Consider the following 17,095-nt stretch of genomic DNA (forward strand, 5'->3'; position numbering starts at 1 on the left):
AGGCAAAAATTGTGTGTGAAGCCTGTGTTAAGGGCACTAGAAGACTTTAGCCCAAATTAGGTCTCTTTTGGCAGGTGAATGATTTGACAATGGAGGAGTGTAACTTGTTGTAGAAGAATTCTAGTAACTATCGTTGGTCTCCTCTTATTTTCTCCTGTAACACAAAAAAGATTATGAAAAAATCTGAGGTGTAGGATAATAGGAATGTTTTTAATGCTACAATCACAATCCCAACCTCTTGAAATTGCAGCATAGCTTTAAAATTGTTTTGCACGCTCTTTTCTTCAAAATAAAAGTATCTCCATAGAGCCTTTAGTCTTGGAGATGGCCTGCTTTGAAGGAGACACTGGTTTGCATGTGGCAATAATTTGAACATCAAGTTCAGTCTTCCAGTTTAGTGCAGGCATTCAGGAACTGTCTAGTTGTTCAAGATCTATAAAGTTACTACGTGAACTTTATTCTCTGCAGGTAACTTACAACCCTCTTTGAAGACGGTTAAGGCACCAGAACACTTCAAGGAGGACAGTTCAGAAGCTTCAAGTCAGGAGGAAGGTAGTTGTGTACTCAAAGGTGGTTCTTCTCTGAGAAATTTTACCACACTCAGTTCTGGAAATCATGCAGTTGACTGATTTCTTCATTGATACAAAACTGAGAGATTTGAATGAAATCTGCTATGTAAACAAAGAATTTTTGTGTACTTTCAGCAGTTTCCTTAGGAGGTTACTGTATAATCCAAGGAGTGGGAGTGTTCATAGACAGCTCGGAGGCAGAAGTCACAGCTGTGTTGAGCAACCAGGGAGATGTACTTCACAATTTACTTGAGCCAAGACTGTAGCTTTTCATGTCCTTACCTATTCTTCAGTTACCAGGGTTAGAAGTTTAGTGCAGCATTTCAAGAGTTGCAGACTGTTTTGCATTAAATGTGCCAAATTTGTCTAGCTTTTAGTTTTACACAGAAAGGATGTTCAAGTTTTCCTCTTCTTATTCTTAACCTATGCTGCTTTTATACTCTGGACTGTTAATGAGGACTGTTGGGGACTGTAGTGAGTATGGATTACAGTCTGAAAGCTGGTGTTTTCCAACTACCTCAAAACCAGTTCACATATGGAAGCAGCAGCCCAGTGGCTGGTCAGCAATTCTATTCTGAAAGGAATGGCAAGCCAGTTTTGCATTGTTTTCAGCGGCAAACAAGTGTAAGCTTCTGGTAGGTGGAAAGGATGAGAAATGGGACTGATAGGTGAACATGGACCACTGACCACTTACACTAGCTTTCACAGAATGACACCACTCTTATCCTGTTACACTTTAATAACTAATAAGAAGCTTGCAGTTGATCTTATGTGCAGTAATCCATATATGCAGTTCAGACAGCTTTTTCCTATTTAAAAAAATCATTAACATATTTTTCTTTAGAATTCAGAACGCACCAAGTAAATTTACAATATATTTGGAAATCGCTCAAATATTGTTTTATATACTGTCCTTAAAAAAAAAAAAATCTGTTCACCTGAGAAAACTACAAATGCATTTCAGAACACCTTTTGTGCCATTTTAGTGAAGTGCTACTAGAGTTGAAAAATTGTGGGTTCCCCCCCCATCATAATTTGGACTTATGTGTAGCATTGAGAAGAGTTCAGGCAAAATGATAGCTATCCAGAAGGCTAAGATCATCAACAGCTGGAATTCAGAAAAGTTGCTTTTGTTAAATATTAAACAGTTGCCTTAAAGAAAAGGGCAGACCATGTCTCTAAAGTTCTTGTTTGAGGCAGTATCTCTTTTTATGTCAAATGTAATTTGCAGAGCTTTACAGAATGCAATACTTCTGTGTAAGACTTGTCTGCATTCACTATTCAGAATGTGTGACATAGTTTTGAGATTAATTTTAGCAGTTCAGAAAAAAAATCACTAAATTCTGTACTTTTCTGACTGAACCCTTTCTTCTCTCTCCATCCTTTCATACTGGTGATATTCAGTTACGCATTTAGTGCTTATGATTAAATGTAGAGGTGAGCAAGCATAAACAGTTGTTATAGTTCCTATTTTTCTATTTCATTCTTCTGTGAAATGGAAGGTAAAGAACCTTGATTATACTGTCTGTACAAACTGATCTGTCCTCTATGCAACACCTGTTAATTTCAGCACTGTAAATTAAGCCTAGCCTGTTTAACGGAGATGTCTTCTGCTAAATGTCAGTAGTGATGGAAAGATGAATTTGTTGGATTGATCTAAAAGATGAAATAGGAATTGCTATTGAAATTATGCTTCATTTATTTTTTTTCCAGATGTAATGCAACACACAGCAGTTCACAAGAAACATAATGGAAAAAGTCCTGTTGCCAAGTAGGTACTACGATGTAATGTGACCATGCTAAATTTCTGAACTTCATTTGTTAGTGCTTTGAGAGTATGTGTTTCTGTCTAGATGAAAGCTTGTTTTTTGGGATTCCTGTATGGTTAGAGTGGGGTGTTCTTGTTTTATTCTTTGTTGTTTGGGGGGGCATTATTAACTTAATCTGTATTAGAAAAATATTTCAAAAGATCCTATTTCTAAATCTAGGTCTAGGTCATTTGGAATGCTGGTCTTTCCCAGATTTTGTGACTGTTCACTACTTGAGTTGATGGTTTGATTTGTGTTTATAAGCTGAGTAGCATAAATTTGTATTGCATGTATTTTTCCCATGTGCACACACACCCATGCACATACTGAAAATTTCCAGTGCTGGTGATTTTAAGCTTTCCTTCAGTAGCTTCAAAGATGACGTTATAGAAGAAGGTAGTCCATTCTTTCCCTTGCTTGGTAGCAAAAGCATGTATACCTTGCTGTTTTACATCCATTGTAAGTGGAAGCACTTCTTAACCATATTAAAGTAGTTTATATATGCTTTCAGATATATGAAGTATGTAATGTGAATTCACCCTTTAATGTATTTTAACCAGAAGCTTTGGATACGTTTGCACATAGTTGTGCAATACTTCAACTATATTAAGAGGAAAAAATGGATACAAAATTTATTGTCGTTTACAGTTTTGTTCTGTGTTGTTTTATCTGTAAAATGTGTTTATCTCAGGGGGTAAAAAATAACTTGGAATTACAGTAATTAGAATATAAACATAGCACAAAACAATGTTGGTTAAAGTTCACAGATCTTTAACAGACAAGATTCTTGTGAAATTACCAATTGGACAACTTAGTGGTTTGTTTCTGTGTTGTTTTTTAACCCTCCTACTTACTCTCAACTTACATTTCTTCAAGAAGAGAATGTCATCTTGACAAAATCTCTGATTATACCAGTGGATGTACAGCCTACTATGAAGTCATGAGAGTGGGATGCAAACTTACTAGCATATCGTTGCTAATTAAAAAAAAAAATTGTCTTTTTCTTATTCGTTGTATAATAAAGTATACTAAAGCTGACTGTAGTTTAGGATCTATCTTTCGGGTAGGAAAGAGAGGGACAGGCCTTTCCACAAACTTCCATGGTAGAAACTCCTTTTGCTAGCTGTTATTTTCTGTTTATTTAAGAGGGTTTACTACTTCACTGCTGGAGGTCTGCTAGTCCTCTCCTGTTCACGTTGTATGTCTGTCTTCCTAAAATCCATGCCTGCTATTTATGGGTTCTAAAGAAATGGCACCGAATGAAGCTTTTCTCTTTTAAATATGTATAAAACTTGTCTAGCGTCAAGAGCAGTTCATCTCAAATAGCATTGGTACATTTTAGGAAAATTTGTACATTACATCTGTCTACCTTTTGTTTTTACTCAATATGGCAGCCTTACTCTTGAAAAAGTCCAAAAGTTTACTGGTAGGAATGAGATTGGACATACAAAATAAAAAATTTAGTAGTGTCACAGCTTACATGAAATGACTGCAAATTTGGCAGCAGATTCACTTAACTCCATTCGGCAGAAGTTTCGAAAGTGACCTTGCTTGTATCTCTGCAGTCAGGGGCTCATGTCTGTGTTTTGGGACCTTCTTGGGTTCTCACCATTTTCTTAAACTATTTTTTTAATATTCTACTGTGCATCTTTTAAGTAGTTTGAGCACTTACTTCCAGAGGTATTTGGTAAGTAGCTACTGGAACTTCAGCATGTCTTGTGCTTTGGAGTGGGCTAGATTTCTGCCATCACGGGAACTCCGTAACATTTCATATTGCAGTAGCCTTCATGAAGCAGCTTGCCAACAGCCCTGAATTAAAAGGCATTTTCAATTATCAGCATAAGTATCTTGATGAGAATTTAAAGGTGTTAACTCCCTTCGCCTCCCCTGCCCCTCCGGCATCCAGTCAGTAGTAGGGCATGGTTTTGTATGACAGATGAAAAGTTCATAGGTCCATGTGCTGACTCTGTCAGAACCCTGACTGTTGTTCCAGCAGTCTTTTCTTGACAAATGCTCTGAGACATAGTTAAATATTGCTTCTGACCAGCTGCTGTTCAGAGAAGCTTCAGTGGAAGGCATTACAAGGTCCAAAGTAAATGCCAAATGCAACTCCCTTTTCCCAGCACTACTCAAAACTAGCAATCCGGGTTTCCAAGCACTACTCAAAACTAGCAATCCTGAAGGTAAAAATATAAAGCAAGAAGACTGTTCTGAAATTCAAACAAACACAGCTGCAGTATGATCCGCAAGTAGCCATGTGTTCCTTTTCTTAAATGTCTCATGAACTCTGAAACAGGGATTACAAAGTAATTCCAGCTTTGTCATTAACAATAAGGAAGAAAGAAGATGAATTCAGAATACATTTCTATCTGCAAAATTTCCCCACGTCTGGTATGAAAAAAGCAAAAAAAAAAGACTGTGTGTGCAGAAATACCCATGGAAACTCTTCTTTCAAATACTGTTTTCTACAAATTCTGTTGTTCTGAATTTTGCGTCAGCTTACAGCAGACAAATGAAAAAGGAACTCCAGTTATGTTCAGATCATTAGTATAACTTTAGAGCACAAGAACTCCTGTGATTTACATCTTTTAAATCTCTTGAGATTTTCTAGGGTTTTCTGAAAGCAAAATACCACAGTTTCCCAACATGATGCAAAAATGTCTGTGTTGGTAGGAAAAGCCTGCAAGTTTGTTCACATTGACATAACTTCGTTTTTTCCTTTCAGCAGCACTAGCAGTGCAAAATGTTCTTCACTGGATAGCCTTAACATACAGCACTCTGAGCAAAATGGGGTAATGGACTGGAGAAGAAAAAGCTGTATTGTCCAGCAGCACCCAGAGCACTGTACAAACCTACTTGACCAGGTGTGTTGCTGTTTTTTCTTTAAAGCAATATTCTGAGACACTTGAGAAGACTGTCCACTACACATGGTTAGATTTAGCTTTAAAAGATGAAGAGCCCTGCTAAAATTGTACAAGTAAGTGTCGAAGTTTGAGTTGCTACTGACTTATCTTGATTAGAAAAACCCTCATAATTACTTACCACTATCTCATAAAGTTGCATATTTTGTTGATGAATTTGTAAATAAAACTTCCCAGTAAGACAGAAGTAATCAGAAAAGTCTAGTGTTCATTTCTAATCAGACGCTTTCCTGTTACTGTAACGTATTGTCATCAGAGAGAATTTCAGAACGCCTGGGGAATTTCTATGTTATTGCAAGGAACAAACCAGAAGCTGTATTAATAACTAAACCGTATTAATGCTATAGTAGGGACAACAGGTTAAACATATTCTTTCTGTCTTACCTGCATTATCTAAGTAACTTAAGTATTAATCTTTGTTGAAAAATGTTAATAGCTAGATGCATCTTTTTGTGAGATTTGTGTCTCTTCAATGGTCAATTTTGATGTGAGTATAGTTGAGAAGAATTACTTATAAATAAAATCATCTGCCGAAATTGAGGGAAGGAGGGTTGCTCACTGCTTACATCTGAAAAACCTTGAATGTCAGAATTGCTTAATATTACTCTTCTTCCACATGCAGAATTTGGCTATTGATTATTATGGGGGGAATAGCAAGCCAAACAAAAACAGTTCCCTTATTTCCAAAGCAAGGTAATGAATTGAGATTTGCTTCTAAAGATTAGATGGTAGCCTGCAGCAAAGCTTGAAATATTGCAAGCTTGAGGCAAGAAAAAAATTAATATACCAAAGCAGAGGAAAAGCTACTTCCTGTTTAAAGGATGTCCGAATAAAGTATATTTGGACAAAGATTATGTCTGAGTTTTCATGGATTTTACTCCTTTGCCAAATATGAGATATTACTAGCAGCTAGTAATAGCATACTTAAAGAATTATGCAGATGCTGTGGCTATTTCGTATGTGCTTCTAGGTTACATTCTAGAGTTTAGTTTAGCAGCTACCTCCAGTTTAAGGCTCGGTACCTGCTTTGTCGCTATGTAAAAATAATTTGCCGCGTGTACTTCTCACTCCCCAACGATCAAATAATTCCACTTAAATCAATAAATTCTGTAGCCCCTTAAGCATTGTGATTAGTCTTTTTAGCAGGTATGTGATGAAACACATTTGTTTTTATCCTCAAGAGGAAAGACAGCATGCAAATAATAATTTGATTGATATCTTTGGAATGTTTGCAAGTAGTAATTTGCTGAGTGTTTTGCTGATAACGGCATAAACACAAGACAAGATGCATTATTCTAAAGGCCTGGATGCACCGTACAAGCAGTTGTTGGTATGGTTATAGCACCTGTGAGCGCACTTGTCTTGGACTCATGGACTTGTCAGTCTAGAAAGGGTTTTTTTGTTGTTTTTTGTGATACAAATTCTGTTGTTTGACTGGCGTCTTTGTATTTTCGGTCTAGCATACAGCAGAAAAACGAAGTCTGTCTACAGTCAGCAAGAAGAAAGGAAAGCCACAGCTGGAAAAGTAGGTTTCCAATGTAACTGGTAATCCAGAAACAAAGTGTAATGCATTCACTCTGATAAGCAGAGTCTACAATCAATTAGGTGCTTTGTTTTGCTATTGTGGGACAGGAGCTGGCATAGTGTGAAGCCAGTCTACATAAAAATCGTTATTTTATCTCCTGAAAAGAAGTAACTTGAAAAATGGAATGTAATTGTATGCCTTCATTTCTCAAAATACCGGTTGTCATTTAGCAAAAAGATGAAGGAGCACAAGTAGGTTCCTAACTGATACTGAATTGCCTTTTTTCCCTTTATATTTATTTGAAACTTACAAGGTGTAAAGCTCTCCAGAAAACACTGAAAATCAAATAAGGATTGACAGCAGCCTTTAACATTACGCAGTGGGTGGTAACTTGCTAAAATGTTTTATTGAAGATAATTTGCACATCAGAGGGCTGCAGAACTTCCTGTGGGCTGCACAATCCTGCACTGTGAGGAAGTGAAAACATTTCCACCTCTGCCTACTTCCAAGCTGACTATCTGTCATTTTCTTACTCTGTAGCCAGATGCTTTTAATGCTAGTCTGGCGTAGGGCTGCGTTACCACACATCAGCTTTCAAAGGTGACTTTAGAATCAGCTGCACCTTTTCTTTTTTAGCTCTTTATTCATAGTGTTTAGTAACACTACTTGCAGTTTAGTTCCTGGTATATTGCACTAACAGCCTTTACCTATTTGTTTATTATCTACATTTGTTGTTATAGCTATTAAATAGGCGTTTCTGGCCTGGAGTCACTGCTTTTGTTTACAGTGGCATTACATATTCATTCATGGTTGGATATTTGTGCCCATGCATTTGGGGGAAGAAAAAAAAAAAAAACCAACATGAAAATTATTTACACAGGGAGAAAGCAAAGAAAACTGACTGCCGGTTGAACAACAGGACTAATGGAGTTAGAGTTGCAGCATCACAGCACATCCGTACAGGGACAGCAAAAGGTAAGATGTTTTTTCCCAAGCTGTTTGTAAGACACAGAATTTCCAGCTTTGCTGATTTATTCATTGTTCTGCAGTAAAGGGGAAATCACAAGTCTGAAATCCATTTTGGTGCAAGTCAGCATGTTGGCTGTCTAGTCTGTGCTTTGACTTGCTGTATAGAACATGCTAGACTCAGTCTTCTGTATGCAATTGCGTAGGGTGTGTCTCTTTTCATGCATAACTGGAAAAATACTAGTAAAGTCTCCATAAGTTGCCTTATGTGGAGTAGTAGTTGCATAAGCAGTTAATGTTGGGCTACTTCTATATGAAATTTAGCAGTCTGAGTGTGTGGAGGTCCAGCATCTCGTCATTAGTGTTCTCTTTGCAGCTCACTAGTTTCTTCAGCTGTTGTGGAATGACCCATGAGGAACCTGAATAAAAACCCTCTGGTGCGAACCATTGATGAACTGTAGTGTGTAAACCAAGTGACTACTGAGCTGCAACACAGAACTGTGTATGCTACCCTAACAGGGTCTTTAAGTTTGGGTCATCCAGCAAAATCTAGTGTCTAGGCCAAGACTTGTGTACATCAGTCAGTTAAAAGACAAAATGATGTTTGTGTTCTTTTAGTAAATTGAGTCTTCAAGCTTTATTACAAATTTCTGAAGGGCTACTTTACCCATTGACTTTGACATCTTGACATTTTCTAAGCTCCCAATATCAGTTGCAGCCTTGCCTCTTTTATACTTAGTTCTCATGACAGAAAGTCGACAAAGAATTTGCCTTTTTGTACACCACCTAATGGGCGTAAGTGTTGAAAGGACTCTTACAAAGTGCCTTGTCTTGCTCTTGCTTCCACTTGGGGTACAGTCTTGATTAAGCTTTCATTCTTTCTTCTCACCGCTTCTCACTGTTGAGAGTTCCAGGTGGATCCCGTTCTGAATTATTGCCGTGTGTTTTATGGGCAGTTTTTGTTACCTTCTACAAACAGTATTTGGCTAAAACTTTAAGAATTCACAGCTCACAAACTTAGCAAAACCAGGACAATTTTAGAAAGTTACAGCTAAGGGCTGTACAAGCAGAAAATACACTCTACAGGGCAGCTTTGCTGTGTACATGTCTGATTGATTACTGTTCTTGTTGTCAGGCAAAACACACTGAGCTTTTATGAACTGACGATAACTTTAACAGATGGTGCAATTTTGTGTGACGTAGTACAAAGTTAAATAAGGAATGCTTTGCCATAAGAGTTCTGTCCGCTCACTACCCACTACAGATGTGAAACTGCCTGTCTGATACTGTTGGCCAGCTAAGGCCACTCCAAGAAGAAACTGAACCCACAGAGGCTGGAAGCAATTAAGTCCTGCTCAGAGATGAGCTTTCTACCTGGGCATTTGTGTACAAACATCAAAATACCCTATTGGAGACATCGTCTAAAGAAAAAATTTCATGTTGCGGTCTGAATCTCTGCCTAGCTTTACGTATCCAGGCTTGGTTGGAAATGCTCTGTTCTGAGTCAGTAGCTCTTAACTGCATCATGTTTGCTTCCATTTTTTCCTCCCTATTTTTAGCTTTTCTGAGTCATCAGTTAGTTACACTTGTAACTTTGAAGACTTAATACCTTGTAACTAGCACTTTAGATGCTTGCTGTCAGTGATGCGAGGTTAACACTGGTGCTCCAGGTTATATTAGATATTCGAAACACTTGTTAAAATAATTTGACCAGTTACAGGTTTAATCCAGGAAATGGTTTCAAGAATTGAAGCATTAAGGCAGCTTTTTGATGACTTATCCCAACCTGTTATACTTGCAACAGCATTAATAAATGAATTAATAATTTATAAATAAAATAATAATTTATTAGAATTAATAAAATGGTGTTCTAAATTTTGTCCTGGAGTTTTGCCAACTGAGGTTTTAGGTGTTGGTGTTTCCTTGAAGCTAGTGTCTGGCATACATTCTGAGAGAGGGTGCATCTGTCTTGCTCCTTCACCTCTGAGGCTGAACTTGAAAGCCAGAGCATACTAGCTACCTACTTGACTTCACTAATAGGATCTAAACCCACCCTGACAGCTGGTTTCCAGCAAATGAGTTTCCCATGATGCTATTCAGAATTTAGAAAACAATTTTACACTTTTTTAGTTCACTTCCTTTTCTTTAAACAGGTTTTGTTGATACAGTTTGCTTAAAGCCTGTTCCGGAAGAGTTAATTGTAAAAAGGTGTATTATTTTGATGTTGCTGGCTGAGTTAGCTTTCTGCCTTTGCTGGTATGACCAGGGAGTATTGCATCTCTTTGAATGGAAACGTTTGATTGCTGCCATTCAGAGGAAATTATTATTGTAGTACAATTTGGTACAAGCATCACAAAATATATTAAGGATGATCATTCTTTTCACTGCTCTGCATAAGTACCAATTTTCAGTGTCACCTTCTTTAACACCAAGGATTCAGTGATCGCAAATTAAGATGCAATTAAGTAGGAACAAACAAAAATCTGAACTAGTGTGAGATGTGAGCAAACCAAAATAACCTCGCTTCCATATACTGAGATTAAAAATAAAAATGCCAATTTTTATTTTTAGATCTGAATTTGGACGCTGGATCTGGTCATGACACATGTGGAGAAACATCATCTGAAAGTTACAGTTCTCCTTCTAGTCCACGACATGATGGGAGGGAAAGCTTTGATAGTGAAGAAGAAAAAGACAGAGGTGGTATTTATGGATAGTGTGCATGAATGTCTTTATTCCTAGACTGATCTCTTTCTCGTATTAATTTTAATTAGTTTCTCAATTTTCTTAGGTGCTTTTATTTCTGAGCTAGCCACAGAACACATTTTGCTTTGTGGGTTTCGTGACTGGATGGTTTGAAGGCTTCTAGCAAATAGCAGGGCTGTTTAAATACCGTTGAGTTTTAGATTACTACATATATGTATTAATTTTCTGACCTCAGTGGAGTAGCTCTCTTGAGAAATTTCAGCAGTACAGTAATGGGAAAAACTTTGGCATGAAAGGGACCGGTTTTATATCGAATTATGTGTCTGAGAGGTCCTTCTTTTTGTATTGGCAGTTTAATTTGCCGCTCCTCCCAAATTTGAGTAAGCTGTGTTAACGTCCTTCTAGGTAGATGCAAATTCCTAATTCGGTCTGTGTCCTACTCTTCCCATTTGCAGATATAAACAAGTCAAAGACACAGCAGCTAGTTGGGCAGTTTGATATAGGCAAGTGATGGAGATTCACCTAGCTTGATTTGGATGAATGAAAATAATCTCAAAGTTATTCTGATTCGGGAAGATGTAACTTATCATTTGCATCATCAAACTTGGGAAGTTTTATATGGGTAAATGAGTCCAGGACATGACTATATTGTTTCAGATTCGTTCTTCTGACTCTGACAAATGCTCTTGTCTCCACAGATACAGACAGCAATTCTGAGGACTCTGGGAATCAAAATACAACCAGGTTTACAGGCTACAGTGCTGTCAGTTCATCAAATATGAACAAATCGTCTGCGCAGATCTCTTCAGCGAATAATGAAAACGGAAGCCTTTCAGAAGATCCTTTGAATGCAAAGTTTCAACATATTTCCTTCATGCCTGCCTTACACTGTGTGATGCACAGCGCTGCCCAAAAGCCTGAAGCAGTCGTCCCGCCACCCATATCTGCAGACGGTAAAACAATGGGAATGCTTGTTACCACGCCTGTTGCTGTCTCGCCAGTGAGAGAGTCTGCAAATTCACCTCCTGGTGGAATGGGCCCAGTGACCTCTGGTGAACCTGAGAAACGCCTTGAGCTGATGGCTTCCCCTTTGCCAGTCCCATCCACTTTCCTTCCACATTCTGTCCAGCCTGGTAGCCCTGCTTTGCATTTGGCAATACACAGATTGAAAATGCCCTCCCCACAGGGGTCATCGGAAAGTTGCACAGTTAATGGACCGCAGCAGCCGACAGGAAACTTAAGTATTGGATCACCAAATACTGCCTTTATCCCAGTCCACAATCCAGGTAGTTTCCCAGGATCCCCAGTTCCTACTACAGATCCCATCACAAAACCTGCATCCCAGGTGGTAGGACTGAATCAAATGGTGCCTCACATTGAGGGAAACCCAGGAGCAATCCCTCAGCCTACCAATCTAAAGGTAGTTCTTCCAGCAGCTGGTCTCTCCACAGCAGCACCGCCACCTCCACCAGCTTCATACGCTTTGCCAGGCAGTCCTCATGCTACCAGTGTGTTGCCCAACCAGAATACAAACGTGCTAAACACTGTAGCGACTTCCTCACCACCTCAGTCAGCTGGTTTAGGTGTTGGTCAGGTCCAGTCCACTGTTCCTCCTGCAATACCTACGCATACGCCAGGCCCTGCCCCTAGCCCGAGCCCTGCTTTAACACACAGCACTGCACAGAGCGACAGCACATCCTACATAAACGCTGTTGGAAATAATAACACTAACGGGACAATGTTACCTCCGCAGCAGCTGGGATCTGGTCCTTGCGGTTCTTGCGGACGTAGGTGTAGCTGTGGGACCAATGGAAGCCTTCAGATTAATAGCTATTTTTATCATAATCCACTTCATGGACAAGTCTACAGAGTTCCATCTTTCTTCACTCTGCCATCACTTTGCAATGGCAGCTACCTCAATCAAGCACATCAAAGCAATGGAACACAACTTCCTTTCTTCCTGCATCAGTCTCCATATGCAAACGGGCTTATGCATGACCCAGTGATGGGGAGCCAAGCCAACTATGGTATGCAGCAGATGGCAGGATTTGGGAGGTTCTATCCTGTATATCCAGCACCTAACGTAGTTGCCAACACAAATGGGTCGGGACCCAAGAAGAACGGGAACGTTTCATGTTACAATTGTGGTGTAAGTGGACACTATGCGCAGGACTGTAAGCAGTCATCCATGGAGGCCAGTCAACAAGGTAATCATGATAACTCCCAGCGGACTTGCTTTTGAGTTTAACGGTTTCACTTTACCTTTCTGAATGTGCTGTTTCTGGTCTTGCAGAAAGGTGTGCGTGCGTGTGTATGTTTTGTGTAAATGGTTGTGCACTAGTGACCTGCTCTGAAACTGCAAAGTATCTTATCTCTGCCCGAAAATTTTGTAGAACAGTGCAAGGGAACAGGGTTCGCAGCGTGAAGTCGAAAATGGGTATGATTCGGAGCTGGGAAGTCGAACTATATCAGCCCTAAATTGTCATTCTTTTTTCACTGGTTGGTTTTTGGCATTATGTTGAGACTTGCATGTTGTTTCAATTTTTCCATTCCTGTTCAGTGTTTTTTTGGAGAGAATTCATTGGCAAAAAGTGAAAGATATCAATTACTGCCTGTGATACCAACTGGGATTCTTAAAACTTGTGAGAATTTAAAAAAAAAACCCAACAGACTGGCATTTGATAATTTAACTTTTCTAAAGCTTACCTTTGCAGAGTCAGCCATCTTTCTGTGCCCCATCATGCAATACATAAATGAAACATGCTTTAACTTTTCAGAGAAGTTGCAGCAAAAAGGCAGAAACCAATTGGAACTGAAAATCACAGGAGTGGCTTCAGTCTTATGTGCCATTTCTCTCTCCATCCAGAAGAATGGAGAAAAAGCGGTGTTTGCTGAGAGCACAAACTATTTTTGATTCTTGGCCTGTGCCCATTCTGACTTGACTTGTTTGGTCGGACTGGAACAGGAAAGACGAACTTTGATGGGGGTCGTCTTTTCTTTGCATTTTTCCAGTAAAGGTAAAGTCCTATATCTACGGTCTATGTCTTTTTTAAACTTACAGTTTTAGCAAGCAGATGAAAGAAAATAGCATAAAATCTTAGGACCTACTTTAAAAGGACTGGCGGATGATAGTGCCTTTTGAAGAGCATGTCCATTTTGATACCTTGTAGTGGTTTTGTAATCCATTTTAATTGTGAGCAGTGACTTAGTAGTTCTCTTTCCTGTTTTAGGCACTTACAGACTGAGATACGCACCTCCCCCTCCCCCTTCCAATGATACCTTGGATTCTGCAGACTGAAACAAGTAAACATTGCCTACTTAAACTGAAGCTTGGGAAATCGGGGGAAGGTGTGTGTGGGAGGCGGGGGGTTGGTCTTGTGTTTTGGGACATTCCCGGTTCTATATTCTTTTGGAATTTTTCATTGCTTTTGCACCTCTGTTCCATACAAAAGAAGAAAGCTGAGTCCCTGGTCTCCTCCTGGTTCTACAAAAGGCTTGCGTAATGCATGTAATTCAAACACACAGCCAAACAATCAAAAAGAGCATTCGAACCATGCTTTTGCACTGAAGACTTGAGACATGTGCAATGTTTACTGCATTTTTAAAAAAAAAAAAAAAAAAGTCCTCTGACCTCTGACATCACTGGTGGAGCAGCCATATGGTGAAAGAAGAAACTTGGTCATGTTCCCCACCACAATCTTCTTCCCTCCCTCCCTGTTCTCCTTATGCTGCTGTTTTATTTTCTTTCCCTGTTTGTCCACGTGGATTCGTTGGACTTGCATGAGTGTTTAGCAGTTCATACAGACCCTGCCCGTACTCTAAATTAATGCTCATGAATTGAGGGGAGATGTTCAAACGTCCTATTAGGAGAGTCCAAAGGAAAACACAATACTGTATGTGTACTATACCTGATAATAACACATATACACAGCTCTTGAGAGTCCCAAATAAATACATAGAGCAGGAAGGGGCTGAAACTGTGTGGACTGGAACAGACTTAGAAAAATGAACGAGCTCAAATTGACAGATTTTTCTTCCATTGTAGCTTTTTAGCCTGTATGTTCAGCAACAAAGGTGAAAAAATGGTATGAATGTTGTACTCAGTGTGTTTGCATTTGTAATGAAAGTTGACAGCATTTTTTCCTTTTTTAAAGCTATTCTACATTGTGTCAACACAGAATGAACATTACTTGATTGAATATTTTTTTCCTAAACTATTACAGTGTTGCATTGTACTCTAGAATGTAAATGTTTTATTTCAAACTGAACAAAAGCTATGGTTTTCTACAAAATAGTCAGGTATTAGTATTAGAACCTGTCTACCAAATAGCAAAGTCACTATTTTATAACAATTTACCACTATGCGTAATTACGGTATAATGTGAAAGACCGAAATGAGTGTTAAGATGGTATTAATCACGTCAGTATCATGAGTAAGTAAGTTTAATGCTGCTGTATTTTTTATTTTATTTTTAAAAGCCAATATATGTACTAAATTGCTTCCAGGTAATATTTGATTTCCTAAAGTGCACTGAGGTTATCTGGAAGATGAGTGTATTTTTTGACTGCTGCATTCAACACCGATGAACAGCTACCACTGTATATCCATAGGGTTTGGCATTCCTCACAGTTCATGGCAGAAATGTTTTCTTAAAATCAGACCCGGCGTCCGGTAGAGGGATGAAATAAAATCCATCTTTGGTTCAGCCATCTAATAAATTGCTAAACAAACAAAAAAACTTGAAGAAAAAAAAAAAAAGCTTGATTACTACATTTCTTCATAGGTAGCATTTATATTTATAGCACCAGTGTACATTTTGAAACTTTTTTCTTGGAGGGGGGGAATGGGGAGGGAGGTAGATGAAAGCTTTAATTTAAAAAAAAAAAAAAAAGTTTAAGTAGTAAATGAAAATTATTTTGATTAAAATTTTTATTTGATCTGGGTATTTTTGGACCACTTGAAATGAATGAACTGCGTTTGAGTTGAAGTGAGGGTGTTAAACCACCAATGGACTTGTATTGTGAATTACCTGCCAGTTGTACTTTATGGAACTTATTTTATGATTTCAAATACTGTACTGTAAATAGGAGGTATGTTACCTTCTCTTTATTTGTATGTTTACCATATACTTTGATATTTGAAATGTACTGGAAAGGTCACTTATATTTCTAGAAGAGATTGGATTTTATGCAACCTTTTTCCTTGAATTAACAGCAATAAAAAAAAGAAAAAAAAGTCCCTGTGTGCAAGTGCTGTCCTTCGTCACGGAGAACAACGAACTAAGTGTGATGCTCTGCTTCTGGGTATAGGGGTGGGATCGCGGGAGGTTTTGGCAAGCTACTGTTTTGGTTGGAATCTGTCACTTTTAAGACAAAGCTGAGAGTATTTGACTTAAGGTCAGTCTCGTATCTGAAGTCAGGATACTGTCTCTTGGTTTGAACTTCTTTGAGATGGGTAGATCTCTTGGGAGAAAGAGGATGTGCGATAGCCCCAGGACTTTGACCTAAGCTCTTTCGGAACAGTTAAGCCCGTGTTATATTCTGATGGCTCCTGGATTTGGGCTAAAACCCAGTTTAAACATGCATTTTTGACTGCAGTGCAAATAAGGTGTGTGCTAGGCATGTAGTAACTGGAAAGCGAGGTCTCCCTTCTGTCTGCTAAAATCGATGGAAGGTCACCAGGAGTTGCCAGGCGTAGGGAAGCAGCTCGGAAACGTGCAGATTACAGCTGAAGGGTCCGATACCGACGCAGTACCCGGATGCGCTGGGGTGGTGCTGAGAGAGAGAGGGGTACGGATCGCTCTGCCACCTGGCTTTATAGACTGATTCCCACTACTGCTTAGCAGCAGCTAAGGGGTCACAGGGCTGAGGACCACGGGCTCTCTCGGATCTTTATCCCAGCTCACTGCCCAGCACAGGTGAGAAGGCTCCGAGCTGCCAGTGAGCTCAACCTCTTTTCCTCAGGCAACTCCCGTCGTAACGGGGGCGTGTTGAAACCCAGGCGTCAGGCAGGCACCATCCTACAGCTTCCGTTCTGCAAGCGCCTGGTGTCCCCTCCCTGGGCACAAGGGAGCGCACACTCCTGTCCAAGGAATTTGTGAATTATCGTATTGCTCTGAAAATGGTATCTGCTACTAACCGTGCCGTCTGAGTTGCTGACGCTCTCCTTTGCCTGACTGACACCATCTGTGCATGCTGCAAGTAACCCTGACTTTCATAGATCCTGGTTGGATCTTACCGATTCAAAACTTTAAAAACGCATACCCTCTGGCACAGCAAAGGGTATAAAATGCCCCATTCTTCTGACGCTTGTTCTCTGCAGCCCTAACAGCACTCATACCGAGCTGTCAGCTTCGGCCACGCCACTGCTATCGGGGCAGTCGGGTTCAACAGCAACCGCAGCTCAAGAGAGAGGAGGCTCTCTCCTACTGAGGGGCTTGGAAGCTGTTGAATGCCCTACAGATAAATGAGAAAATCCCCGTAGCGGGTTGGCCGCGGCAGCTCTCCGAGCTGTCCGGGAGTAACTCCCGAGTACGGCGCTGCTCCTGGTCCGTATTGCCTGCCGCAGCTCTGCTGCGGACGGAAACCTGTCGTTCGTAC

The 17,095-nt window shown here is 39.6% G+C and overlaps 1 protein-coding gene across 7 annotated transcripts in view; it reads left to right on the top strand.

Annotated features, from left to right (window-relative positions):
- The window catches only part of ZCCHC2 (zinc finger CCHC-type containing 2), a 45,288-nt gene extending 29,586 nt beyond the window's left edge, over positions 1 to 15,702 (top strand). Inside the window, exons 7-15 of one of the 7 annotated variants that reach the window (XR_014228948.1) lie at positions 469 to 552; positions 2,283 to 2,340; positions 5,103 to 5,241; positions 6,759 to 6,823; positions 7,704 to 7,798; positions 10,361 to 10,489; positions 11,194 to 12,702; positions 13,273 to 13,512; positions 13,726 to 15,702. Coding sequence is in view for 3 of the 7 variants with exons in the window: in XM_082319323.1 (XP_082175449.1) it covers positions 469 to 552; positions 2,283 to 2,340; positions 5,103 to 5,241; positions 6,759 to 6,823; positions 7,704 to 7,798; positions 10,361 to 10,489; positions 11,194 to 12,702; positions 13,273 to 13,409 (2,216 nt within the window). In the remaining 4 variants the exon portion in view is untranslated. The other 6 variants (XR_014228949.1, XR_014228950.1, XR_014228951.1 and 3 more) reach the window with 6 other exon arrangements.
- Positions 15,703 to 17,095: the final 1,393 nt, after the last annotated feature.

Source organism: Platalea leucorodia (genome assembly GCF_965183815.1).
Source record: "Platalea leucorodia genome assembly, chromosome: 1".
NCBI lineage: Eukaryota > Metazoa > Chordata > Aves > Pelecaniformes > Threskiornithidae > Platalea > Platalea leucorodia.